The sequence below is a fragment of the Sorex fumeus genome, unplaced genomic scaffold, assembly GCF_029834395.1.
Source record: "Sorex fumeus unplaced genomic scaffold, SorFum_2.1 ptg000051l, whole genome shotgun sequence".
NCBI classification, from domain to species: domain Eukaryota; kingdom Metazoa; phylum Chordata; class Mammalia; order Eulipotyphla; family Soricidae; genus Sorex; species Sorex fumeus.
Genome location: NW_026606108.1, coordinates 19,065,756 through 19,093,040, shown reverse-complemented (window position 1 = coordinate 19,093,040; position 27,285 = coordinate 19,065,756). Strand labels below are relative to the sequence as shown.

General features: G+C 37.0%; 1 protein-coding gene across 4 annotated transcripts in view; it reads right to left on the bottom strand.

Moving 5' to 3' along the window:
• DMXL1 (Dmx like 1) overlaps positions 1 to 27,285 on the bottom strand; it is a 148,239-nt gene that overhangs the window by 66,703 nt on the left and 54,251 nt on the right. For all 4 annotated transcript variants that reach the window (XR_008793898.1, XM_056124859.1, XM_056124860.1 and 1 more), the window contains exons 16-26: positions 26,086 to 26,205; positions 25,590 to 25,811; positions 21,535 to 23,220; positions 19,480 to 19,587; positions 14,049 to 14,218; positions 12,552 to 12,649; positions 10,736 to 10,901; positions 7,640 to 7,901; positions 4,031 to 5,118; positions 3,376 to 3,567; positions 2,053 to 2,129 (exon numbers count right to left, since the gene is read on the bottom strand). Coding sequence is in view for 3 of the 4 variants with exons in the window: in XM_056124859.1 (XP_055980834.1) it covers positions 2,053 to 2,129; positions 3,376 to 3,567; positions 4,031 to 5,118; positions 7,640 to 7,901; positions 10,736 to 10,901; positions 12,552 to 12,649; positions 14,049 to 14,218; positions 19,480 to 19,587; positions 21,535 to 23,220; positions 25,590 to 25,811; positions 26,086 to 26,205 (4,189 nt within the window). In the remaining variant the exon portion in view is untranslated. The remainder of the gene's footprint in view (positions 1 to 2,052; positions 2,130 to 3,375; positions 3,568 to 4,030; positions 5,119 to 7,639; positions 7,902 to 10,735; positions 10,902 to 12,551; positions 12,650 to 14,048; positions 14,219 to 19,479; positions 19,588 to 21,534; positions 23,221 to 25,589; positions 25,812 to 26,085; positions 26,206 to 27,285) is intronic.

Below are 27,285 nucleotides of genomic sequence, written 5' to 3'. Positions count from 1 at the left end.
AGATAAAAAAAAATATTCCAGCTTCACATAAACTAGGGAAGAAATTAAATATGGTATAATTATTTTAAATTTATTTTATTTTTTAAATTCTTTTGGCTCACATCTGGCAATGCTCAGGGATTACTCCTGGCTCTGCACTCAGGAATTACTTCTAGCGGTGTTCAGGTGCCATGTGGGATGCTGGGAATCAAACCCAGGTTGGCTACATGCAAGGTAAATGCCCTACCCCATTGTATTATCACTCCAGACCCATGACAAGTCTTATTAGTCATAACATCCTGCAGTTTCAAGACAGCACAATGAAACACTTTTTAAAAAGCCTCCTGCTATAAAAAGTCTATGAGAATAATAGGACAAAAATCCACTGATAAAAATAAGTAAAGCAAACAATAGTAAGAAAGTGAACTCTGTGGGGATGAAGTGATAGCACAACGGGTATGGCGTTTGCCTTGCACTCGGCCCACCCAGGTTCGATTCCCAGCATCCCTGAGCACCGCAAGGAGTAATACCTGCGTGCATGAACCAGGAGTAACCCCTGGTAACCCCTGTGCATCACCGAGTGTGACCCCCCACCCCCGCCAGAAAAAAAAAGAAAGTGAACTCTGAGGACCAGGGCCAAAGAAGTCAAGTTAAAGTTACTTCAAGAATAAATAACTGGAGGCTACCACCTATGACAGAATTCAAACACAAAAAATAACCAGTCAAAAATAACCCAACCAGGGGCTGGAGCAATAACATAGCGGGTAGGGTGTTTGCCTTGCATGCAGCTGACCTAGGTTTGATTCCCAGCATCCCATATGGTCCCCCGAGCACCGCCAGGAGTAATTACTGAGTGCATGAACATAGGAATAAGTCCTGTGCATCAACAGGTGTGACCCAAATAGCAAAAAACAAACAAACAAAAAACCCCAGAACAACAACAAACAGACAAACAAACCCATCCAGGGTTAAGTAGAGATCTCGCCTCAAAAGCTAGCTAGAACATGGGCTTTTTATGTGCGAGCCCAGAAATCCATCCCTGGCAGAACATGATTCACTGAACAGCAAAAAGAGTAACTCTGAGCACCAGGTCTGAAGTAGACCCTGCATAATGAAGGGTGTAACCTCCAAACTAAAAAGACAAAAAAATTAAGACCAAAGAATGCTGATATCATATAAGACACACTGAACTAAATTAAAGAGTGTTATTTGAAAAAGCAGACTAGAAAGATGCTTCCAGAACCAGTGCGAGGCTGAGTATCATTTGGGGCACCCTGGAGAGAGATGCTAGTGAGCCCACCACTGCTGGTGAACCCCGGCAACGAATAACCAGAACCTAATCTCTGCCATGCTGATCTCCACAGGCTCGGGATGAGTCACATCCATGAATAGATCTGTTGAAAAAGTCAGGTATGCGGGTTCTGTGACCAAAATCATCAGGCTCTTATGGAGCCAGGGATGGGCAATATCCCCCCATCTCCCTGTTCTTCCAGGAGCCTGGCAGTCATGCCCACGAACTGCCTCTGGTGCCATATAAGCTCATTAACAAGCCATGATCCAGAGACTCACAAATAAAACTTGGAAGAGATCAATAAGTTACAGTTCCTCAAGCAGCAGAAAAGAAAACAAAATATTTGAAGAAATTAAGTCAAAGAATGTTAAAGAACTTAAAGAAAGCTACAGAATGGCCATAGAGTATTAAACAATGTTTATAAAGAGGCAGGTAAGTTATACTGAAGCCCCAGTACACAAATGCAAAAGAACAAGAAAAAAAACATAAACACTGAAATTTTTCTTCATACTATCAGGTACTCCCTCCTCTGTGCTTCGATACTATGTTAAACAATGTTATCAGTTCATATACTTCTCTCTAACAAAATAAGTAAGCTAGCTTAAAGTATTACTTGAAATTCGTTTACTAGAACAACATGAACTAAATTTTCCTATGAAAAAATCTACTCCAGACACATCTATTTTACATAAAAGATTAACCAGTTTTTCTAAAGCACACACAAATTTTGAAAACTCATCAGTTATAGAAAGCATTCCTATATTTTTTAAAAAGATATTTACCTGTAATTATGACTACCACAAAGGCACTGATAAATGCAAGCAGAAAGTGAGGCTGCTAAAGTATGCATTACATAAACCTAGAAAAAAACACAAATTTATTTCAATTGTATTAAGTATCAATTTTTAAAAATAAAAGTTTTTTCAATATCAGTTAGCATTTTTAAATTAAAAAACTACTTTGCTCTTATAAAGTAGTATTTTTCTTATTTCCATAGCATTCATTTCTGCCTCTACAGGTCTCATTATAGGTGAATTTAAAAACAAAGACAATTCCAAGGCTTTTGGCAGCTGTTCGGGGATAAACTTCTGGCTTTGCACACAGGAATTACTCTTGGCAGAGCTCAACTGACCACATGGGATGCCAGGGATCAAAAACAGGTTGGCCACATGCAAATCAAGCACCCAACCAGTTGAACTAGCTCTGGACACAAGAAGCTAAACTTTTAATAAGCACTTCATGTGATTCTGTTCTGGCTTATAAATCAAGACCTAACCTTGAGGGGCAAGAAAGCTTCACAACAGAGGCTGGAGAGACAGAACAGTGGTTAAGGTGCTTGCTTTGCACACAGTCAATTAACTAGGTTCAATCCCTGGTACTCAATAAGGTTCCCCTGAGCACTGCCAGGAGTGATCCCTAAGCACAGAGCTAGAAGTAAGCCCTGAGCACCACCAGGTATGGACTAAAACCAAGCAAAAGAAAGAAAGGGGGAAAAAACCCCCATAATCCAAACCAACCAACGCAGAAACAAAAACTTCACAGCATTATCCTTAAATATGCAATATTTTATTATAGAAAAATATACTGGTATATTATCACTTTTTTTCCTCTTTAGAGAAGCAAACTGGTTTCTACTGAAAGAAATCAAAAGAGATGTGAGGGGATGAGGGAAGAGGGAGAGAGAGAAAATGGGCTTCTCCTAAACAGAAAAAATCAGCACATATTAGTACTTTCAGACCAAATATTAAATTCCCAGTCTCAACAATTACCATTTTAGCTAAGAGTGTTGATAAAGGAATTATTCCCAGGTCTAGATATAGACTTTCTACTCAATACAAAATTAAATAACTGCAAGATAATAAAAATTTAAAATACCTTATTGACATAAGCAACATAATTATACCTACTGCATAAGTAACGTCTGCTCTGAATTAGAAATCTTCACTGATCAAAAAAAATTACTATGAAACTTGGTAATGCAAACAAACTACTAGAGGTAGAATTTGCTTTTTAGAACTGATTATTTAAAAAGTCATTAACAATGATCTCTTAGCATTATTATTGTATACAGCTTAAAAAAAAAGGTTGAAACCAAGCATACTTACTTTGTTGTTCTGGTTATCAGGATGGGGTGGCGAATCAAAGTTTATTATGGCATGTAGAATATCATGAGTTAGATTACTAAGGTGCAACAATGGATTGGCAACTACTGTTTTGGCACTAGCTGTGCAAGCAAAAAGGAGAGGGACAGAGGTCTGTTCTGACAGAGGGTTAGGAAATATTGGTTCTGACGTTTCCTTTAAAAAAAAGAAGTGGGAGGGAGTTTCGTCAGTCATTTATAATCTATTTCTCAAGTAATTTAGAGATTTCTTTGTAAAACTTTAAAGCTTTAATGCAATCAAAACTTAAAAGCATGACATAAACTTTTATGAATACATGGTATCTGAGGAAAACAAACAACTATACTGAAAAATGATGGATGGTACTCTCATAATAATAAATAATAATAAAGAACAGTTCATTTTCTCACGAAGCATCCATGTAAGAACACAGAGTATAAGCTTAGCAGCTCATACTCTATCAACTGAAGTCAAACTGCCCTGAAACTGTAACACATACCACAACAAATTCATAATATGAAGTACCATACTAAAACATTATTAAAGGGACTATAATGAAGAAAATAAAATTTAATATTTAAGAAAGCAATACCAAAAACTTTCTTATATGTGCTCATTGGCTGCTCCATGAGTTGCATACCTGTTGAGATTCTTGCAAAAGTAAAATTAATTCCATTCTCACAGATGCAAGTCCCCCACCATGGGATCCATGAAGTATGCAGTAACTAAGAAACATTCGTAAGAGTGACTGATATTTCAAAAGCCACTGCCGTTTTTCTTGAAAAATCTCTCTCTGCTGTTTCACTTTCTCTTGGTGAGGCAAATCATCAGTCTCTTCACTTAATCCAAATTTATCTCCATTTTCTCCAAGTGTAGACTTTAATTCTTCAGCATCAGGACAATAGTCACAAGTCCTTTGAAGAGCTATCACCTCTTTTTCAAGCCAATGGTATAGCTGATAACGCAATTTCCCACCATCAATTTCATAGCCAGTAGATAAAGTACGAAGTTCTACTGTGAGAATTTTTAAACATGCTCTGAACTTCAATTGAACGGCAATTATATCTTCTGATGGATTTATAATGTCATTTTCATCTAGTGTGCTGAGAGAGCTGGTGCAATTAGAACTTGTTTCATCTATTTTACCTACTTTGCTCTGTGAAGATTTCAATTCTTTCCTTGAAATAGAGAGATCCTCATTCTCTTCCTCACTATCAGTGTCCCATTTTAATTCCAAAGAATCATCCTGAAATACAACACTTGGTTGACTCCAATCAAAAGAAAGAGTGGAATTTGATTGCTTCTCTGAAGAGCCCTCTGAAGAAGACCCCAAACCATTAATGAGCGACTGTGACCAGTCAAAAGCAGAAGCTTTATCTTCCTTTGCATCCAATTTTAGTGAAGAAGGTGAACAATTTTTACTAGTATCCACAAAACTGGATGGTCTACAAAAAGATTTTGTTTTCTTGATAACCTTTGGCATCTTTGATAATACTTCCAAGGCCAACATGGGGCAGCCAGCTTTTAAATGAGCACTGGCAGTAGTAAAAAATAATTTTCTTTCACTTAAACTGATTGTCCCAGCCAGTCCACTTTTTCCTGTTACACTCAGGTGTCTGGAAAATGTATCTGATGATCCAAAATGACGTCTCAGCAAAAGAGGATGTGTTCTTAGATAGTTGTAGAAATTAAAAACTGCAGGGTTACAGGCTGAAATCTTGACTTGATCTGAAAGCAAATTAATAAGTAAACAAAACTTTTCTAGAGTTGTACTATAGTCCTTTTTCTCTACTTTGGCATTTTAATTTTTTTGGTTTTGGGACCACTCCTGGCTCTGCACCCAGAGATCACTCCTGGTGGGGGTTTGGGTACCATGTGCAGTGCCAAAGATCAAACCTGGGTCAGCTGCAAGCAAGTCCTACCTGCTGTACTTAACTATCTCTCTGGTCCTACTCTGCTGTACTTACTATCTCTCTGATAGTATCTCTCTGGCATCTTCATCTAATTTTCAGAAATTTTTTTATTGAGACCATACTAATATATACTTAACAGACAAGAATATATTTGCAATGACTGTTACAACACAAAAGTGAAACAAAGATTATGCTGATTTCATATCTTTCCTGGTAATTATCCAAAATAACTTAAAATATCCCCTAAGACAGTTTTTTTTTTAACCTACTTTTCTGGATATTTCTTCCTGGTCTACTTTGTTATCTCTTCATCCATTCTACCTTTGATTAATAGCAAAGAGTTCAGTCCTAAACTTCTTTCTCTCTACTCTCCCTGGGTAAATATACAAAGTTCTGTGACCTCAAGTACTACATATATGATGATAACAAACACATTTCTTTTTCCATTCCCAACCTCAACATGTAATCTAGGGCACTGTAATCCAAATATTTACTATAAATATTTATAGTATATTATATTTATAGTATATTTATATATAATACATATTTATATATTTATTACTATATTTATAGTTTATAAACATTTACATGTATGTGTATACACTCTTGCCTTGGAGCCTTTTATTTACTGTGTTCTTGGTCTAAAATCAAGTATTTGATCATTTGTTCATTACATCACAGGTCTCTGATCAAAGTCATCAGTAAAGACTTCTTCAAGATAATTCTCCCTAAATCTGCTCCAATTCTTCCCCCAAATATTTGTTTATGCTCAAGTTATAAACCAAGAATTTATCCTTGATTTATTCCAATTGTAAACCATGTCATATTTAGTAAAACCTAACACTATATTCCAAAATCCAGCCACATTTTTCTGCCACCACCCCTGTAATTACTTTACATTTCTCCATCTGTAAGAATAAGTTTAATTGGTCTGAAAAGTAAGTGATCATGTATTAAATACAAATCAAAATAAATTTTTTAAAAAGAATATAGGTACGAATTTAAAAGTAACTACAACAGGACTTTTCTTTTCCTCTTCCTTTGAACTGACAGAGATCAATAAAAAATTCTTAGCTCTGATGGCTAAGAAACTGAGTAGCATGTTTTGGTTTTTCTGCCTCTCATAGTAAGACACATGACACTTCTTGATTAAATGATACAATGTGAAAAAGCACTGAACTAGCACCTTTACCAATTACTACTCTAAATTATATTACACTAAATTGTGACCTATCTGTAAGCATACTTCAAGTATGTATTTCACTTATATTTTAATTTATTCAAAGAATTCTTATTTATACTAACCTCTAGAAAAAACTTTAGAAAGAGAATTCATAAAATAGATACAGTACAGCAGGTGGAGCATTTGCCTTGCATGTGGCCCGCCCAGGTTCAATCCCCTGCATTTTATATGGTCTCCAGGCCCACCAGAAATAATTTCTAGGTCCAGAGGCAGGTACGGTAATCCCTGAGCACTGCCGGGTGTGGCCAACAACCCATACCCCCTCAATTTTTCATTAGTGCAGGTAAGATAATCTAAGACAAGTGCATGTCCATGGCATGTGGAGGCCCTCAGACTTAGCCCTGGCACTAAACTGTTCCCTGACACCTCTTCCCTTGGTGGCCATGATGTCCCCCAGCAGCACTGCATCACTGGGCCTGAGCACTGATCTGCTCTGTTTCCTGTTTGACTTGAGCAATGTTACAAAGTCTGAGGATGCTCAATTTCCCTCACAAATAATTTATTTAGCTTGACTTTTAAGCAACAAATTTTAAGTAACCTTTTTTTATACAGCAAAGATTTTTATTATAAAAAGAATAAAACTAATATACTAACTTCCACCTATAGTAATCTGAAATGTTTATATTTAAGTTTAAAATATTTGATACATCAATTTCATAAAACATAGAGTTTGAAGTTTTTACTGCCAAAGGATTTTTCCTAAAAAGTAAAAAATAAAATCAAAAGAACAAAAACTCTGTATAGACTATACATAATTCTGTTACTCAACTAAATCATAAACTCTTGTTTTCAATTTGCATTCTACGACAAGGTTCCCCCACTATCCAAAAGTAGAATGTAATGATTTAAACCAAATTTAAAGAACTTGGTAATGAGTTAGCGGGCCATTTTTCAAGACTGGGAATGTTAATAAATTTTCCATAAAAATTAATGTACAGCACTCCAGATACCCAAAACAACTGATGAGATCATACCAATATGAATGTTCTACATTTGAGCACTGTGGAAAAATGAGTACTAGTACTACAATATACTCTGCACCCAACAAATACCAATAGAATTCTCTCAGTAACATCTTAGAAGTACAACTTACCATCATCCTCTCTGACAGGTTGCTTTATTAGTGTTTCCAGAGCATTACTATAATCTTCTAAAATCCAATATGCCATACTCCGAAGAAAAGGATCATAATTCACATTTATGTTCAATGACTGGAGTTCACTGACAGGAGAATCAATTCCCAAAACTTTTTTATGTAAAATAGATTTATATGTTGCAGATGTATCAAATTCAGACTCATAGAGTCGTGCTATTACAAGAGCCAACTGGATATCGTTCAGTTTCTCAAGACATACCTTAAGAAAATGAAATTTTGTTTATAAGTAGGCACATCTTTCATTTTAGGTTAGCTCAATTAATAACTAGAGAAAGACAGGTTTTATTAGTATCTGAGATAAACTAACAAATGAAACATACTCGCCTGCTTTTGCATATCTACTGACGTCATTTACTGGCAGACTGAACTGCTGATACTAAATATATATTTGTAAAAATAATTACCCCAATGAGAAAATGCCAAAAGTCATTAATATAATCAATTTATGTGAGATATTATTTTAGCCTTAAATTTTTATTCTCATTCACTTCAGCAGTATAAAACTGAGCAAAAGAACAATTTTAGGTAGCAACATCATAAATATTCACAACAGCTTTAAAGGTTACTAAGATATAAACAGCTAAAAATTTTTCCAAGTTTTACCAATTTACAGTCAAGTGGAAAATAAACAGGTCAAGCTACTTTTTTTTTAACCTATTCATATAAATTCTTAAGAGTAAGACCAATGGGAGGAGATACTAGAAGTGGTGGAGGGAAGTAGGCTCTCTGGTGGGGATGTGGTATTGAGATGATGTACAAATTAAAAGTATGGTGAAGAGTATTATAAATCCTTGTACAGTTATATAAAAAAACTATAATATACTTCAAAAACATAGATCAAACACTTCTGAAATTTATATGTAATAATAAACTCCCCTGAATAGTCAAAGCAATCCAGGAAAAAGAAGATGGGAGGTATCACTTTTCCCAAATTTATTTATTTAATAATGTAGGAGTACAGCTATTATCCAGCCATTGATTAAGCTGATTGAATTAATTTTTTCCAACTTTAAACTATACTACAATGTGGAAGTAGTTAAAATAGCATAATACTGGAATAAGGATAGGTCCTCAGTTCAATGGAATTGAGTAGAAAATCCAGAGACAGACCCTCAGATATACGGTCAGTTTATCTTCAATAAAGGAGCAAAAAATATGAAGTGGAGCAAGGAAAGCCTCTGCAGCAAGTGGTGCTGGGAAAACTGGTCAATCACATGGAAAAAAAAAAAGAACTCAGTCCTCTAATGCCATATACAAAAGTCAAATCAAAACGGAATAAAGATCTCAATATCAGACCAGAATCCATAAGAAACACAGAGAATAACATAGGCAGAACTCTCCATGACATTGAAGCAAGAGGCATCTTTAAGGATGAAGCATCATTGGCCAAGCAAGTGGAAACAAAGTTATACAAACAGTACTATATTAAATAAGAAAAGTCTGCATCTCAAAGAAAACAATGGCCAGGATACAAAGAAACCCCACACATTGGGAGAAACCATTTGTTCATCATTCATCTGTTAAAGGGTTAATATCCACGAAAAAATAAACTGGTAGACTTTTTCAAGGAAAACAACAGCCAATACCACGAAAAAATGAGGAAAAGGGATAAACAGAAATTTCCTCAAAAGTGAAATACAAATTTCAATTGCTCTGCATCACTAATCATAAGGGAAACGCACATCACCTCACTCCAGAGAGACTGGCACAAGTCAAAAAGATAACAGCAACCAGTATTGGTGTGGAGGAGGAAGAAGGAAAAGGGACCCTCATTCACTGCTGGTGGGAATGCAGACTGGTCCAGCATTTTGGGAAAACAATGTGGACATTGCTCCAAAAACTAAGAATTGCATTTCTATACAACAATCCCAGGAATTCCATTCCTTGGAATATAACCCAAGGGCCCAAAAGCACAATGCAGTAAAGATATCAGCACACCTCAATTCACAATAGCCAAAATCTATAAATAACTTAAGTGCCCAAGAACAGATGACTGGATAAAGAAACGATGGTACATACACACAGTGGAATACTACTCAGCCATAAGAAAAGAAGAAGCCATACAATTTGCTGCTTTGTGGATGGATCTAGAGTATTTAATGTTGAATGAAGTTAGAGGGAGAGGGACAAATGTAGAATGATCTTTCTCATATACAGGATATAAAGAAACATATGAGGGGAATAATGATTGCTCAAAGGCAGTTGAAAAAAAAAACTGGTTTCCATGATGCCCAAAGGCAGACAGAGAGTATGTGGGAAATTGTCTGCCAGGGAGGCAGGGAAAGGAGGGGGGTATACTGGTGAGATTGGTGGTGGGGAATGTGCACTAGTGGAGGGATGGGTGTTTGAACATTATATGACTGTAACTCAAACATGGAAGCTTGTAACTATATCTCACAGTGATTCAATACAATTTTTTTTAAAAAAAGAAAAAAAGAAAAAAACTGATTTCCAATAAGAAGCCTGCCACTGTGAGGTTGGGGTTATTAAAAGGAGTGGGGGAGGCAGAAATAGGTCAGGGCACAGTAGAACACAACACTGGGGGAGGGAAAGGTTACTCTGGAGAAGGGAATGCTGGAAGGAGGTATAAAGTGCCTGCCACAAAAAAAAAAAAAAGAAAAAAAAAAGGTGCCTGCCACAGAAGCTGACTGGGACATAAAGGGAAACCAAGGACACCAGCATAGGAAAACGGACAGTGATGAATGGGACCGGTGTCAATCATGGATAACTCTTTAACTTTGTAATTCAGGGTGATTCACTTTTTAAAAAAAGAGAGAGATCAATTACCTTTCTCTACTAACTAGCATCACCTTAGTTAATCCTGTATAAATATCTTTCAAGCTAAATGACAAAATTTTAAGTCACTGTTACCGGAAATATTTAATATTGTTAAAAATATATTAATAACATGAAATATTGTTACTTCAGCTACTTATTTCCACAATAATTGAAATGAAATTAAGAAACTAACATTCAAGTACAAATAAAAAACTTAAATGACAACACTTTCATTTTAAAAGTTTCATTCATTACCTCAATTGCATCTCTGAGGCAACCAGCTAAAAGAAAAAAGGCTGCAGAATGTTCAAATCTTTGTTTCCCTAACAAAGAAAAAGCATTCTTTAATGCTGCTTTACGCCATCGCTCATCCTCAAAATTATGCCCAAAGAACTGTGTCATCTTGGTGTCTTTTTGGGATCTGTGAAAAAAAAACTGGTATGAAAAATTTGGAACATAATTTTTCTATATCAGAGCCAATTTTGTAATGCTGTTACACTTAGAAGTTAAAACTTAAAACACATAAATGACAGTTCACAAATTACTGATAGCTGCTTTCTTCCTAAGCTAAAAAACCATGAGGCAAATATTTTTCATATAAATCCTAGGTACTGAAATAGTTTCTTTCCAACTTAAAAAAAATGACAATCAGTATTATTAGAATTTTTTCTAAATCCATGCAAAGTACATAATTTGTATTTATTTCTTTCCTCTTTCTCTTCCTCTCTTGATGCTCTTGATGGGATTGCACATACTCTTAACTCAGGTGCTCAAACATTTAGGTGGTTTTCACACACAAGGGCACAGTACTTGTCAGGAATTTTGCTTTCACCTGCAGTGTTTACATGGGATTCTGGAAGGGATTATACTCCCAGTCTCAGTTCTTGCATACTTTAGTTGTGGTCCTCAGATGGTTCTGGCTGTAATGCACCAAGCAATTAACTTTCACCTGGGATCCCAAATGGCTGAGCAGCCAGGATAGGCTTTAGCACATGTGGTAACACTGGGGATTGAATGTTTTTCCAAGTCAGGACATTTGGCTACTGAACACATTTCCTGGTCCCTTAGAATTTATATTGCCTTTGTGCTCATGTACCATGTAACTCTCTTCAATCACCTGTACTCCTGTTGCCTATCTTAAATGATTTCAGTAATCAAAATCTCACAAATTTGGGGGCAGGAGCAACAGTAGAAGTGTAGGGAGCTTGCTTTGCAAGAGACCAACCTCGGTTCAATCCCTAGTATCCTGTATCATATCCCACACCATGCCCAGAGTGACTCAAGCACAGAGCAGGGTGTAAGCCTTGAGCACAGCTGGGTATAACTGCCAAGCAAAACCAAACCAAACCCCAAATTTAATAAATTTATTCTGATTCAAAACAATTACAAAAAACTGTCTCTTAGAAAACTGATTTGAAAACATGATTTTTCCCCAAAGGTTGTTCATCATAAGAAGTCACATGAGAATGAACATAAATAAAAAACATATGGCAGGGGCCGGAGCGATAGCAGAATGGATAGGGCATTTGCCTTGCACGCTGCTGACCTGGGTTCAATCCCCGGCATCCCATATGGTCCCCCAAGCACCGCCAGGAGTAATCATGTTTCCCAAGTCTTATTTGCTGAAGGGAAGAGAAAAAGCTAAAACCCTAGCTCAGAAATGGAGTCACAGTCCATAGGAGAGAGCAGTTATTAGGTAGCCAATTCATGCATTCTTGCTTGAATTGCATGTTGCTGGCTTGGGTTTGATCCTTGGCATTGCACACAGCCCCCTGAGCACTGCCAGCAATGGATCCTGAGCAAAAAGCCAAAAGTAAACCCTGAACACAACCAGATGTGGTCCAAAATACAATAGAAGATTCTTCTCCTCTGGTACACTACTGGTCCCTGCCCTAAAGAAATCTCCCCTTAAATATGAAAATAAAACCTACATAAACCACATGAACAATCTCTACCTTTTTACCTCTTATAAATATTTCCATTTTATTCGTTTTTTAAATTTTATTTAAGTCACTATGATTCACAATATCATTAACGATAGGGTTTTATACATAGGCTATTTCTCACCTACCTATATAATCCCCAAATGACAGCTTTCTTTCTCATTGCAAGGTAAAATATGGCTGCATCTAAAGGATCATTCTTTCTGTAAAAGGCGGCTTTGGCTACCTATAATTAGAAAACAGAATTTTTCATAGGTACAGTTAAATAATTTAAAAAATTTTAAGCACAGTGATTTACAATACTGTAATAATAGGGTCCCATGCACCGACTGTTCCAGCACCACACTCTCCACTAAAGTATCTGCTTCCTCCACCATTATTTCAGGGTCCCTCCCAACCAGCCCTCTCCACACCCACAACAGTGTATAAATGAAGAAATAATTTCCATCATATATAAAACTGGCATTATTTATTTAAATGTACAATAATTTTAATTTGTGAGTGTCTCCCTATAGTGCGTAGGGGCCACAAGTGCTACATCTGGCAATAGTGACTGGTGAGGGGAACAGGCATATGGTACTGAGGATCAAACACAGGAATTCACACATGCAAAGCCCGGGCTTTACCACTTGAGCCACATCTCTTGCCCCTGTATTTTTCTTTAACTGTGGAAGCCACTGCCATTAGTGCTCAGATTAGCAGTGCCTGACCTCACATCTAAAGTGCTCAATGGGAAGTGCCCCATGGGTCTTGCAATGTTTAAGAGCAATGTGAGGATAATCTTCTATAAGTGCTCTATATGGTCTTCGGCAGCTGGAAAGATCGTACAGGGGATAGACTACTGTGTGTAGACAACCTGGGTTCAACCCCCAGCACCACATGTGGTCCTGAGCCCTGCCAGAATTGGAGAAAGCCCTGAGCACCAATAGGTTTGCCCTGTGTCCCCCACGCCCCCAAGGAAAATAACCTAGAATTTTTGGCACATTGCCCCATTCTGAAATTCTATCATCTCTGCTAGGGATGTATACTTGATTCTCTCCACTCAGAGAAACCATGTTCTCTCTTGAGAATGTTACTCTTTTTTTCTTTAAAAAAAAAAAAAATTGGGGGGGTCATACCCAGTGATGCTCAGGATTTACTCCTGGCTCTGCACTCAGGAATTATACCTGGAAATATCTCAAGCTACTATATAGGATGCCAGGGATCGAACCGCCGTACTAATTTTTTTGATCCTTGGCATTCGGCCCCTGCTACTCATTTTCTTCCTTCACATTTGCCAAGTAAAACTATCTAATATCTAGTATCTAATATTATGATAACTGGATAGTTATGTAAATGTGGTTGAAGCAATAGTACAGTGGGTAGGGCCCTTGCCTTGCATAAAGATGATCTGGATTTGATCCCTGGCATCACATATGTTCCCCTGAGTATTACCAGGAGTGATCCCCGAGTATATCCACAAACCCAAGAGTAAGCCCTGAGAACAGCTGGGTGTGCCGTTCTCTCTGGAAAAAAGATAAGAATCTTTTTAGAGCATTTTACTGCTTAAAAATACTAACAGCAGAGATGACATGGATCATTTAATACTCAAAATATATTCATTTTAAACCAAAATAGAAACTTACTTTTTCTATACATCTGCGTAAGATACGATTACTCCGAACCCACCACCCCACACCCATTGCTCTTAGTTCAGGCCAAGTAGGATCGTCTTTCTGCATTGCTGGCAACACGTTCAGCAGTTCTTCTTCTGCAACTGAATGAAATGCCCAGGCAAAATGACTAGTAGACAGGCCTAAAGAAATGTTAAAAATAATACTCATAAGAAAAACAAATATGATAATATAATGGTAATCATAAATCTGAACTTCATACTAATAATAAAAATGCATAAATTGTTTATGAGATTCACATTGTTGTAACTGTTTGGTGTTAGAGGCAATAAGGGAGAGTTTTTTTTTTAATCTTTGAAACAAATTACTTTAGTTATTTTCTACAATGTGCATGCATTTTCAAATTTTACATAAAAATTTTACAATTTTTTAATTCACTGAGTTCAGTGAGGTTCTCAGATTTACACTACTATTAATGATTTCACATGCACATTCCTATACCAATCCCATAACCACTGTACCCACCTCTCTCTCTCAGTACCTTAAAAAAATGCTATGGCCAATATCAATATGCTGAGTATTTCTGTTCTATAGCTATTAATCATGATATTTCTTAGAAAAAGACAAGAGCTATGGAGACGTTCATGGCTGCAGCCAGCTTTGCAAGGCAATGTGACCTGGGTTTGATTCCTGATATCACATGATTCCCTAGGCCACCTCAGGACCAACTTCCTTGCACTGAGCTAGGTGTCCAGCAGTAGCTGACCCCTCCCCAGTACTAACAGGTATGACCAAAACACCAAAACAAAACAAACACCCTCCACCCACCCAAATGACAAGCACTTGAAGCAACAGTCTATAAACAATGAGACAATTTTCAAAATCAATTGTCATTTTCCTTTGTTTTTTCCTTTGTTTTATGGATTCAATTACATAAAATTTAAAAGGTATCTACAGAAAGTATAATTTGGTGGGCAGTCTTTACATTGCAAAGCCTCCAGAAACAGAAAGTACATCAAATTCCAATTCCAGCTTCAGTTAAGAATATAACTGGGTAAAATGTTTAACTCTTAATTCCTCAATTTTCTTGCTTATAAAATTAAAAAAACATGATGTTTTATAATTATTTTATTGCATTATTATTAAAAGACATAGGCCGAGAATGTAGCTCAAGTGATAGAGCACACAGCTTGCACATATGAAGCCTGTGTTCAATCTTCACCATAGACAACTTTCAAGCACAACTCCACATGGTTCCAGTGGCCCACTGCTTCAAACAAACACCTCTGGGAGTGGCCCCACAATTAGATACTAAAAAAAATAATACTGCTGAAACATTAAAATAGAACCTTGTCACAGCGGTTTTTCTTCTTCCCGTCCTCAGTCTGATGCTCCCCCAGTTCTCCATTCCTGCATAACTATTATTTTCCTATATCACCATGTTTTCCTAGTCAATTCTTTCTCACTTATTTTCTAGATCTAGAAATTTATTCTTCTTTGGCTAGTATGATAAAATAACAGTTCTCACATTTTTATATCCATTCATTAACCTCTAATCTGTGCATCCTTACACAGTTCTCTCAACATTACTTCTCTAAACACTAGTTTGTGGAGCAAGTCAGAAAATTGCAGAATTGCAGAAACAATTGCAGAAACAAGCCCAATTGCAGAAACAAGCCCAATCATTTTCATGTGGAATTTTTCTCCTAGTTGAGTCTTTGTATTTCTCCTCCTTGCCAATGCTTTTAGTCATTCTAGGGTATTTTATCTCATAATATGTCATGTGTTTTCCTAATACTGTCCCCATTATGTATGTCTTATACAATCAATCTAGAAACAATTTGTATGGCCCTATTTATCTCTATTGTTAAAATACTGATTCTCAAAATTCTATCTTCTTAAATTTTATCTAGGCCCTCCTTATCTCTATTGTTAAAAGTTCCAATTCTCAAAATTTTATCTTCTCTGTAAATTCATCTATGTAATTGGAATGAATCTAATTCTCTTCCTTGGGCTGAGATTAGTTTATACAACTGTAGATATTTCCTTAAGTGTCTTTATAAGATAATTAGAAAAGTCTAAAACTACTCCTCTTTTATCATGAGTAATAATATTTCCTGGGTTCTTCTAACCATCTTTAGTGGTGGTTGGAGATTATTAAGGGAACCAGGAGAGAGAGTTTTAAGATTTACATTGCTACTGAAAATCAGTATCATGTATAGAGGCACTGCAGTTCATTTCATACATAGTGTAGTGACTTCTCTAAGAAAATCAGAAATTATTAATGAGGATTACCTTGCCTTACCCACATATAACTCCTCCAAATCTTTTTGTACATTTAGGGGAAAATTGAAATGTGTGTACGTCCCAAAAGGAGAGAGAGAAGAAAAGGGAATACCCTGCCACTGAGGCAGGGTGGGATGGGGGGGGGATGGGAGTGGGGGATACTGGGATCCATGGTGGTGGAAAATGGGCGCTGGTGGAGGGATGGGTATTTGATCATTGTATAATCGAAACCCAAGCACAAAAATTTGTAAGTCTACAACTGTACCTCATAGTGTTTCACTAATAAAAATTAATTTAAAAAAAGATGTGTATGTAAAATGAATAAACAAAATAAATTTACTTAAAGTTGTTTAATGAGTTCACTTTTTACTTCAGAAAAATCCTTTGCAAAGTAGGTGACTGCAACAGGTGGAAATGAATCCATTTGTGAAAATTATTCATATAAAACTTTTAAGTAATTTGTCGGTGATACAATATAAAGTATCACTATATGAACCATTATTGCACTGTAAATTTTTACTTGAACACAAACAGCACCACTACCACCAATAAATAACTACAGTTCAGAATTGGTAATTATATGTGTACATTCCCCCTCCCCCCTGGGTAAATTTCTTATTCAATGATCATGATACACTCTTCTATTCATTTTTCTAGTTTCAAGATCATGTGTCAAGAGTAAGCAAAGAGCTTGTCAGTTATTTTGGGAACTATCTGTATCTTTACTGTTGTCTATGTTTTCTTCCTGTGCAGATATTCAGGCACTACTGGGCACTGTGTTTAACAATATGCAACATTTTGATTTCCTTTAAATGTTCCTGAGTAAGAAGCATATTATCCCTTAATCAGCTTCTTTTGAGATGCCTGTTTACACTAAACAAAGTCATATTCCAATTAGTTTTAAATTCTGAGCAAAAGCTCTGGTAATTAAACATTGTCTGAAGAAGCATCCTGTACAGTACTGCAATATTGAAACTGAGGTGAAATGATATTAAGCTTATTAGGACGTTTATCAATTTAATTGATCAACTGCATAAAAGGACTAATGCACTGATATAAAGCTTTTCTCTCTCTCCCTCTCTCCCTCCCTCCCTTTCTCCCTCTTCTCTCTCTCCCTCCCTCCCTCCCTCTCTCTTTCTCTCCCTCTGGGTCGGAGCGATAGCATAGCGGGTAGGGCATTTGCCTTGCACGTGGACGACCTGGGTTCAATTCCTCCACCCCTCTCCGAGAGCCCGGCAAGCTACCGAAAGTATTCTGCCTGCATGGCAAAGCCTGGCAAGCTACCCGTGACATATTTGATACGCCAAAAACAGTAACAAGTCTCATGATGGAGATGGTACTGGCGCCCGCTCGAGCAAATCGATGAACAATGATGGGAAGACAGTGCTACAGATAGTGCACCATATTAGTAAGAAATGTTCATATTTATATAAAGTCACTTACTTCAGTTATTCTCTAAATTACCAGCTTGCACGAGTAGTAATTATTATTCAACTCTAATTTGTCTTTACAATGTCTGCTTAGTATTATTACTGGGTACACTAAGTAGTTAATTATAAGTCTCTGATAATCACGAGACTTAGATGTATGTACTCAAATTTTTGTCTGGTTTTGGTGTCAGGTATTGAACTTACGGTTCAATAAAGTTGCCACCTAGCACTCGCTACATCCCTGGGGCCTAGTCTCAAAATTTTAGTATTTAATTCCTTGGAATAGAAAATGTCCAGTATACCCAAGACTTTGGAATAAACAGAAAAACTTTTTATAAAACTCTATGTCACAATTGAACATTTGTACTAAATAAATTTAGATTATTATCTCTTATCAAGTTTAGTAATTTTTTGTGAATAAAACTAAAGAATTGGATTTAGAATTTTAAGCTTTACTTTTCCACAGGTAAATAAAATATATGAAATACAAATAGATACTAATATCACTGTCACTGTCCTCCCATTGTTCATCGATTTACTCGAGCAGGCCCAGTAACATCTCCATTTTGAGACATCTTATTACTATGTTTGGCATATCGAATACATCACGGGGAGCTTGCCAGGCTTTGCCGTGCAGGCGAGATACTCTCGGTAGCTTGCCGGGCTCTCTGAGAGGGATGGAGGAATCGAATCTGGCTCAGCCGGGCTGGCTGCGTGCAAGGCAAACGCCCTGCCGCTGTGCTATCGCTAATATATGAAATACAAATAGATTCACTACACTACACTGAGGGTGAGGAAATTTTACTTTAACTTTATTATACCCTTTTCTGAAAAAAAAATTAAATTTGTATTATTTCTATAATAAAACATTTTGGGGGAAATTAATTTTGATAAATGTCAAAAAAGAGAAAAGGAAGTTGAATAAAGAGTTGAAGAATAAAACAATACTAAGTGGCCTATACTATCATTTTAAAATGCAACATCATGGGGTCAGAGAGACAGTACTGTTAAAAGTAGGGGTTTGACTTGCACACAGCCAACCCAAGTTCGAGCTCTGGCACTCTTTATGGTCCCCTGAGAACCTCCAGGAGTGATCTGTTAAGCACAGAGCCAAGAGTAAGCCTCTAGCATCCCTGGGTGTGGCTCCAAAATAAGCAAACCAAAAAATAAAAAAAAGAAGAGAAAATGTAACACCAAACATCCGATTGCTCAGTTTGTATTCTCATTAACTTTATTAACAACCAAAAAGTTTTCAGTTTTTGTTTGTGGCCACAACTGACAGTGCTTAGGGCTTCTTCTGTGCTCAGGGGATCCATAAGCAGTAATCAGGATCAAACCACAATGCCCCCAAGGCTGTACTATTTTTTCTCTGGCACCAATTTTTAGCAATTCTAAGTTAAAAATATTAAGTGGGGGTGGCGATATAGCTAAAAAAAGTGCTGGAGCACATATCTTGCATGCAGGAACCCCCAGGTTTAACCATAAGCAAGAGTTCTCTGAGAACTCCTGTAAATAAACCTTGAGTACCAGAAAGGGAGTACTGAATACTGCAGGGCATGGTTAAAAAAACAAACCAAAACACCTCAAAACATTAAGTGGAAATAACATTAAAAAATTATAAAACTCAGAATGTGTCAAAATTGTCATTATCATGTCTAAGCAAATAACTAAAGTTTTCATGGCTCTCTTCTACCCGCCTCACTTTAATATATTACTATCAAAATCACCTTGGTGAAGGAGTTGAGCTCGATAAGCTGGAAGGGATGTGGTAAGAAACGTATGAAGTCTAACAGCCAAAAGAAATTTTAATCCACATTCATCAAGTGTTTCTCCACCTGTAAGAAAGAGATGGGGGTGGGGTGGGAATGTATTTATTTTTATTTAAAAAATAATTCAGCAAAACACAATGCTAATACTACTCCTCCCCAAGCAGTATGTATCCAGCAACAAGTAGGGGAACAAAACATTCTAAATATTGGCATGATAGAAGTTGGCATTTAAAATATTATTTTCTAAACATTCTACATTTTCTATTCTAAACATTCAAAACATTTTATATTCTAAGCATTCTAAAAGGTGGCATGATAAAAGTTGGCACTTAAAATACTACTTTCTATTCTAAACATTCTACATTTTCTATTCTAAACATTCTACAACACTGTAAACATCTTATATTCTAAACATTCTAAAAGTTGGCATGATAAAAGTTGGCATTTAAAATATTATTTTAGGAGCTGGAGCGATAGTTCAGCGGGGAGGGCATTTGCCTTGCACACGGCCAACCTGGGTTCAATTTCCAACATCCCATATGATCTCCTGAGCACTGCCAGGAGCAATTTCTGAGTGCAAAGCCAGGAGTAGCCCCTGTGCATCATGGGATGTGACTCAAAAAAAAATTATATATATATATATTTTTACCCAATCATACACTACAGAAAACTATTACTTGTATCACTTGTCATCCCGTTGCTCAATAATTTGCTCGAGCAGGCAACAGAAAACTATAGTACAGTTAAATAATTTGGAAAAATAAGAGAATAAACAAGGTCACCAACATTTTTTATAATCTGACTTCATATGACCTGATTCTTAGATGACTAAATTTTTAAGTAACTTAGCATTCTCTACTATTATGTAATATATTCCATACTGATTCAAGTCATGTATCCTTTCTAATTACTTTCCATAACTGATTTCTATTTCAATTGAATACATAAAACACCTACAGTATAATCACACTTAAGAAAACAAAGTGGAAACATCATGATTCATCATAAGTGTCAGCTTTTTTCAACTTCCAACTTTTTTCTTAAATCTATTTCTAAGTATAGTTCAGAGGACATCCTACTGATCTAGCACAAGATTAGAAATTAGTAATTTCACATCTTATTTGAAATTAATGATAATTCTACATTAAAATTTGTTCAAGACTCAGGAAGGTGAAGAAACAGTACAGCAGGCAAAAGTATTGCTTTGTATGTGGCTGACCCAAGTTTGATCCCTGGCACCAATATATATGACCGAGCACAGTCATGAGTGATTCCTGAGTACTGTTGGGTGTGCCCCAAAAACAAAATAAACAACAACAAAAGACTCAGGAGATTGAGAAAAAACAAATTCTCTTTCTCAGAGGTTCAGCCTACCTAGTTTCAGGACCCCAGTAACATCCCACATGCACCAAAGTGCAATTGCCAGTGAAAGAAAATTTCAAGCTGGGTCCTCCAGTGCCATGATAAAGTGTGTGATCTCCTGACTGAAACCCAAGCACAAAAATTTGTAAGTCTATAACTGTATCTCATGGTGTTTCACTAATAAAAAAATTTTTAAAAGAAAAAAGTGTATGATCTCCGGTGTACATTAACCAAATGTATGAGAGCACTATAACTAAAGAATAAGAGCACTGCAGCTAGGTGTGTGACCTGATAAACACTGCAACAAAAATACATGCAAGCTCCAGGATAGAGTCTAATACACCTGGGGTCGGAGAGGTAACACAGCTGTTAAGCTACTTGCCTTGCATGCAGCTGAACTGCATTTCAGTCCTTGTACTGCATATGGCCCCCCAAAGCCCCACCAAGAATGATTCCCTGAGCACAGTGGGGGGGCTCCCCAAAACAAAACAAGTTTGACCCCTGGAAAGTACATATGCAATCAACCAAGTATTTGCCAACAGAGTCACTGCAACAACCAAAAAAGGGGTTGGGGGAGAATACCAAAAACTTGTTCCCTGGGTAAATATTATCTTTAATTTTCATCCAATACCATATTCAATTTAGTTTTACCTTGGCTTCTGTCTCGGCTTTCTCCAATATCAGTGCTGGTAGTTGCAATTGTATCTGCTAAGGCCATCAAAGACATCTGTTCCATTCGGCTGAGTCCTGGTAAACTAGAATGAAGTAGGTGTCCAGAAAGAACCTGAGCATGTTCAGGACCAAAGTAAGTTGGACTGCACTGTGAAAGATCAATAACTCTGGGTTTCGTATCTTCTTCATCTGTCTCTAACACATAACTATCAATAGTTAAAGAAGAGTTCTGGAAAAGATCATCATAACTTTCTTTTGACAATTGATTTGAGCTATTTAAGGTACTCTGATTGCTAGACTTCTCCAGTGATGAGAAATAGCTATCATCATCTGCTGCAAGTAAGGCATATAAAGGAAGTGGCGGGACAGAATCTATTTCTGTGTAATCAGTACTTTCACTCTTGTTGAATGCCTGTGGGTCTCTGGTAGTGCTACCACTAGCACTGATGGTGAGAGACCTTAGACGACGCTCATGATTAGATTCAGCTTCATTAAGAGCCACAATTTCTCCAGCAATGCACTTAACAAGATGTGACAAGATGGCCTTTGCTCTCCGGACTTTGCCAAGGTCCATAAGTTCCAAGAGCTGCAAGGGATGGTACTGAGGTAAAGTTGGAGACAGTACATGAGCTGCTTCAAAAAGACCTGAATCTTCCATATCCACAGAAGGATCAAATGCAGTTTTTTTCCCACATATTTTCTGTGCAAGACTGGTCATAGATCGAGTTAGAGTTTTCTTTGGAGGATGTAATCCAGAACTTGACGAGTTATTGTGTTTTACTAAACTTACTAAAGATGGAGTACTCCCATTATAGGAGTCTGTTACAATAGGTTCTTGTTTAGAAGACGGCTGCCACTGGGAATATACATGCATTTCACAATCCATTCCTACAACGAGGATGCCATCCCGGACCCAGGATAAAGAAACAGGAAAAGGTGGGGCACCTTCTACAGAAGAAACCAAGTCCACACTTCGTAAAAGCACGAACTTAGAAAGAGGCACAACTTTAGTACTCTCCCAGAGAGGAAAAATGAGGCTTTCTTTACCAGTCTGCTCTTGTACTTTGCCAGACAGGGGTCCATACATAAAAAGTTTTGATCCAATTCCTACAGTCAAAATATGAGAACCATCTTCTCTAGACATCCAGTCTAAATGAACTAAGTGCTTTGTGTTAGAAGTGATATTCTCTTTACTGGATAGATATACCTCTTGTTTATTATAGGCAACTAAATTGCTATCAATACTAATGCCAGAATCCAACACTGTATTTAACTCATCTAAATGAATTGTCTGTTCAAGGATCCAACATGAACCTCCTGTCGACTCACACTCAAATATACTTACATGCATCACAAAGTCCTGAGAATAGCTGCTATTAGATGCAGGCTGCTTGTATGCAACCGCTAAACGGTTTGTGTGTGCACAGCTAACTTCTATAGGCCTACCAGGTATGGTTATACTACTATTGCTGTGAAGTCCCTCTTCAATAAGTAATGGCCATTCTTCCCAAATATATACAAGCTCCATTTCTCCATTCTTTGATGTAGCTGATTCTCCATCTGTTACTCTGCATCTCCAGAATCTTACTTTCTCATCTGAGCACGAAGTTGCCAATAAATAAGGAGCACTGCACATGGGATATATGGACGAAGAACTCAAATGTCCTAAAATAAAGATAATCCATAGTTGGTTAAATTTGTTTTTGTGTATGAAAGGTTACAGTCTGTAAATAAAATTACAAAATAAAGGTTTAGTCTTTGTTATTTATCAATAACATGAGTCTGTGTTTAATTTAAAATCAGAAAGATACTTTGAGTAACATCAAGATAAATATTCTTTTTTGGTAGAAGTTCTTTTAAATTTAGCATGAGTCAACATGATATAAGAGACCTGTTTTTAGAAATATCTTCAGTTTCTCTTATATTTTCATTAATCATTAATAGACATTACATTCTGCAGTGCTGGGGACACCCTGGGCCACTCCTGGTCATAGTTAACATAATGGTTATAAGCTTGACAGTTTAATGATCAGGCACTGCAGCTCTTGGGCACTGGCATGTTTGGGGGTCACCATGACCATACTCAGTGCTCTTGCCATTTGATGCCAAGGACTGAACTCAGGACCTCAAATACATTAAACATGTGTTCTACAGAGACATATCCCCAGTCCAAGCCACACACACACACTGAGTGAAGCAAAAGTGTGAAAACCTCAATTTGATTATAAAAATGAGAAGAATCTGGGCTGGAGAGATAGCACAGCGGGTAGGGCGTTTGCCTTGCACGCGGCCGACCCGGGTTCGATTCCCAGCATCCCATATGGTCCCCTGAGTACCGCCAGGAGTAACTCCTGAGTGCAGAGCCAGGAGTAACCCATGTGCATCACCAGGTGTGACCCAAAAAGTAAAAAAAAAGTGAGAAGAATCTGGTTATAAAAAGATGGCTTTTCACTCTTTACAATAGCCAGAAACTGGAAGAAACCTGAATGCCCAAGAACAGATGACTGGTTAAAGAAACTTTGGTACATCTACACAATGGAGTACTATGTAGCTGTTAGAAAAGATGAAGTCATGAAATTTACATACAAGTGGTACAACATGGAAAGTATCATGCTAAGTGAAATGAGTCAGAAAGAGAGGGATAGACATAGAAAGATTGCATTCATCTGGGGGATATAAAGTAACAAAATATGAGATTAATACCCAAGAATAGCTGAGATCAGCACCAGGAGGATTACTCCATAGCTTAGTGGCCAGCAGGGCATTCTAGAGGAAAGGACAGCTCAGATAGAGAAGGGAGCACCAAATAAAGGGTGTTTGGAGGATCCTCCCAGGAGGGGAGATGCATGTCGAAAGTGGACTATGTACTGAACATGTTTGCCACTCAATGCCTCTTTTGCAGACCACAACACCCAAAAGGAGAGAGAGAACACAGGGGATTGCCCTGCCACAGAGGCAGGGGGGCTGGGGGGCTGGGGGTGGGGGGGATATTATCCATGGTGGTGGAAAATGGGCACTGGTGGAGGGATGGGTATCTGATCATTGTATAATCGAAACCCAAGCACAAAAAATTGTAAATCTACAACTGTACCTCATGGTGTTTCACTAATAATAATAAAAAAAAAAAAGATGACTTTTGCTGTGGGTTTCTTGATACTCTAGAACTGTAGTTCTTGGTATTTATTGGCATTAGAATCGCAAAAAATAATAAAATAAAATTAACATTCTGAATAATAATAAAAAAAGTAATGTGGAGTTCATGCCCAATTGAATCAGCTTAATCAATGGCTGAATAAATAGCAATACTCCTACATTATAAGAAAGAAAAAAATAAAGGAATCTCAAAAAGATTAGAACAAAGTGCTGAGTCCCACCTTAGAGTTTGTGATTCAGTAAAATATAGTTACTCAGTAAAATATAGTCCTTATATTTTTGTTTTTAACAAGTTAAAGAAAATACTGATGTTAACTGGTATGGAGATCAGGTTCTGATAGCTGTTGGCTCAGGAAAAGATAGAATCCCTCATAGCACATCCAGAAAGTCACTACCAGTCATCAAAAGCTGGCATATGAAGTACAGCCTCATTATTACCGCTGCCCTCGAAATTTTCACTTTATCTTTATAAAACCATAGTGAAAATTTACGTTAGAAGCAATCAAGACTAAAATTGAATGATAAATATTAGAATAATATGAAAACATGAGAAACTTAAGTTTCCAATTTAGGGGCTTAAAGATATTCTTGCATTTGCTTCTTTTGGTTGTTGGATCACATCGGTGATGTTCAGGGCTTACTCCTGGCTCTGTGTTCAGGGATCATTACTGCAGGCTCAGAGGACCTTATGGAGTTCTGGGGACTGAATCTGACTTGGCTGGTTGAAGGCAAGTGACCTACCCACTGTATTAACACTCCAAGCCCTCTCTGTGGATTTTAAAAGGAACATCTGTACCTATTTTAAAACATTTAGTAAATTCTTAGCATTTACTTAAAGGGTTACCAAATTTGATTAGTCTCTTTTAAAAAAATCTACAAACCTGCTGAAGGCTTAACACTTATTATCTCAACTCCTTCTGGCAATTGCAACTCTTGGCTATAAACCATTTCTGAAGACAGAGTCAACTTGCTGGTACTCTGTAGATTTGCTTTACAAGCCTGATATTTCTGTGAAAAGGGGGACAGAATCTTCTCTGGAGAAGAATAGTAATGTTCTTCTGTCTGCCAAACTGCCTCAGGTATTTTTACATCTACTTTTTCATCTATAAAATATAAGAAAAACAAAATTAGTGAAAAATAAATTACAATTAGTTGCTGCTACATATACTATCCAATTGCTACTTATATAATCCAGGCTGCCTTTTAAGACTTCAAAAAATAACATGATACTTTACAGTAAAAACCATCAGAATCATTGTTTTTTCAAGTTAAATAAACCATAACTATCACTACTCAGAGGGAACACTTTTTAAAAATGTACACTCAATTAACTGCTTAATTAACGAAAAGACTCGAAAGTTAAAAAAAAATACTCACCCAATGAGACAGGAACTGACTTTAAATGCAAATTCCACATATGCAACAACGAACGGTTGTCTTGAGTATATTCTATCACAATTAGGTAGAATTTTTCAGAAAATCCATTACAAGAGCTGCCTGTTGGTGGTAATGATACTTTCACTAATAACAAGGATTATGAGGCAACTTATTAACTATACCAAGTTAAAAATAACTGAACCTTTACCAAAGAACTCAAAACTGTTACTTAAGTTTCAGAGTAGCATTACAAAATGTAGGCGATTATTTGCCATGCAAACTTATATTAATTACCTTGAAATTTTAAGTTTGTATTATGCTACACTTTAATTGTATTTCTTGACAAACTTTTTTAAAAAAATGCAGTGAGGAATCAAACTTAAGACCCTATACATGACAAGCTAGGCATACACTCTACCACTTAAACTATATCTGTGGTTCTGATTATTACCATTATTTTTCTGTGGTGGTGGTGGGTGGGGAGGGTTGTGGGAACATAGCCAACATTTCTCAGGGGCTATTTTAGGCTCAGTATTAGTGGATGGTTCTGGTAGTCTCAGGGAACTATATGGAACTATAAAACTGAGCCTCCTACATGCAAAGCATGTGTTTCATTCTATTGTGTTATTTGCCCATTCCCGTCCCCCTCCCCAAATCTATCCTTCTTTTAGGCTATACCCAGCCATACTTAAGAGACTATCCCCCCCACCCCCAGCTCTGTACTCGAGAGTGACCTCTGGTGGCACTTGGTCAGGAAAATAAACAGTAAGCTCTTTAACTTCCACACTATCTCTCAGGCTCTTATTCTGTAATTTAAAGTGAAAGGTACGCAATAGATAGTTGACTTAAAAGGAAAGTCATTTTGGACTCTGTAATGATCTGATGACCATGAAATTTTAATTTTATTTTGCAAATTTTTTAATGCGAACTAACAATATTAGGAGCTGGAAAGAAAGTTTAATGGGCTTAATGCAAGCATGGTTTGCATGAAGAAGGGGCTGGTTTGTTTCCCGGTACCACTTCTCAAAAAACCAAGCTTTGTATTACCCAGAAATTCCACTTCTAGGCAAGGGCCCAAAAATTCTACTCAGAAAAGACATCTGACAGATTCACGGCTAAGTCTCTGAGGAGATGCAAGTCAAGCTGCCATACTCATAGGCACACCAACTCCAAGCTGAAAACTCTGGAGTGCCTCAAGAG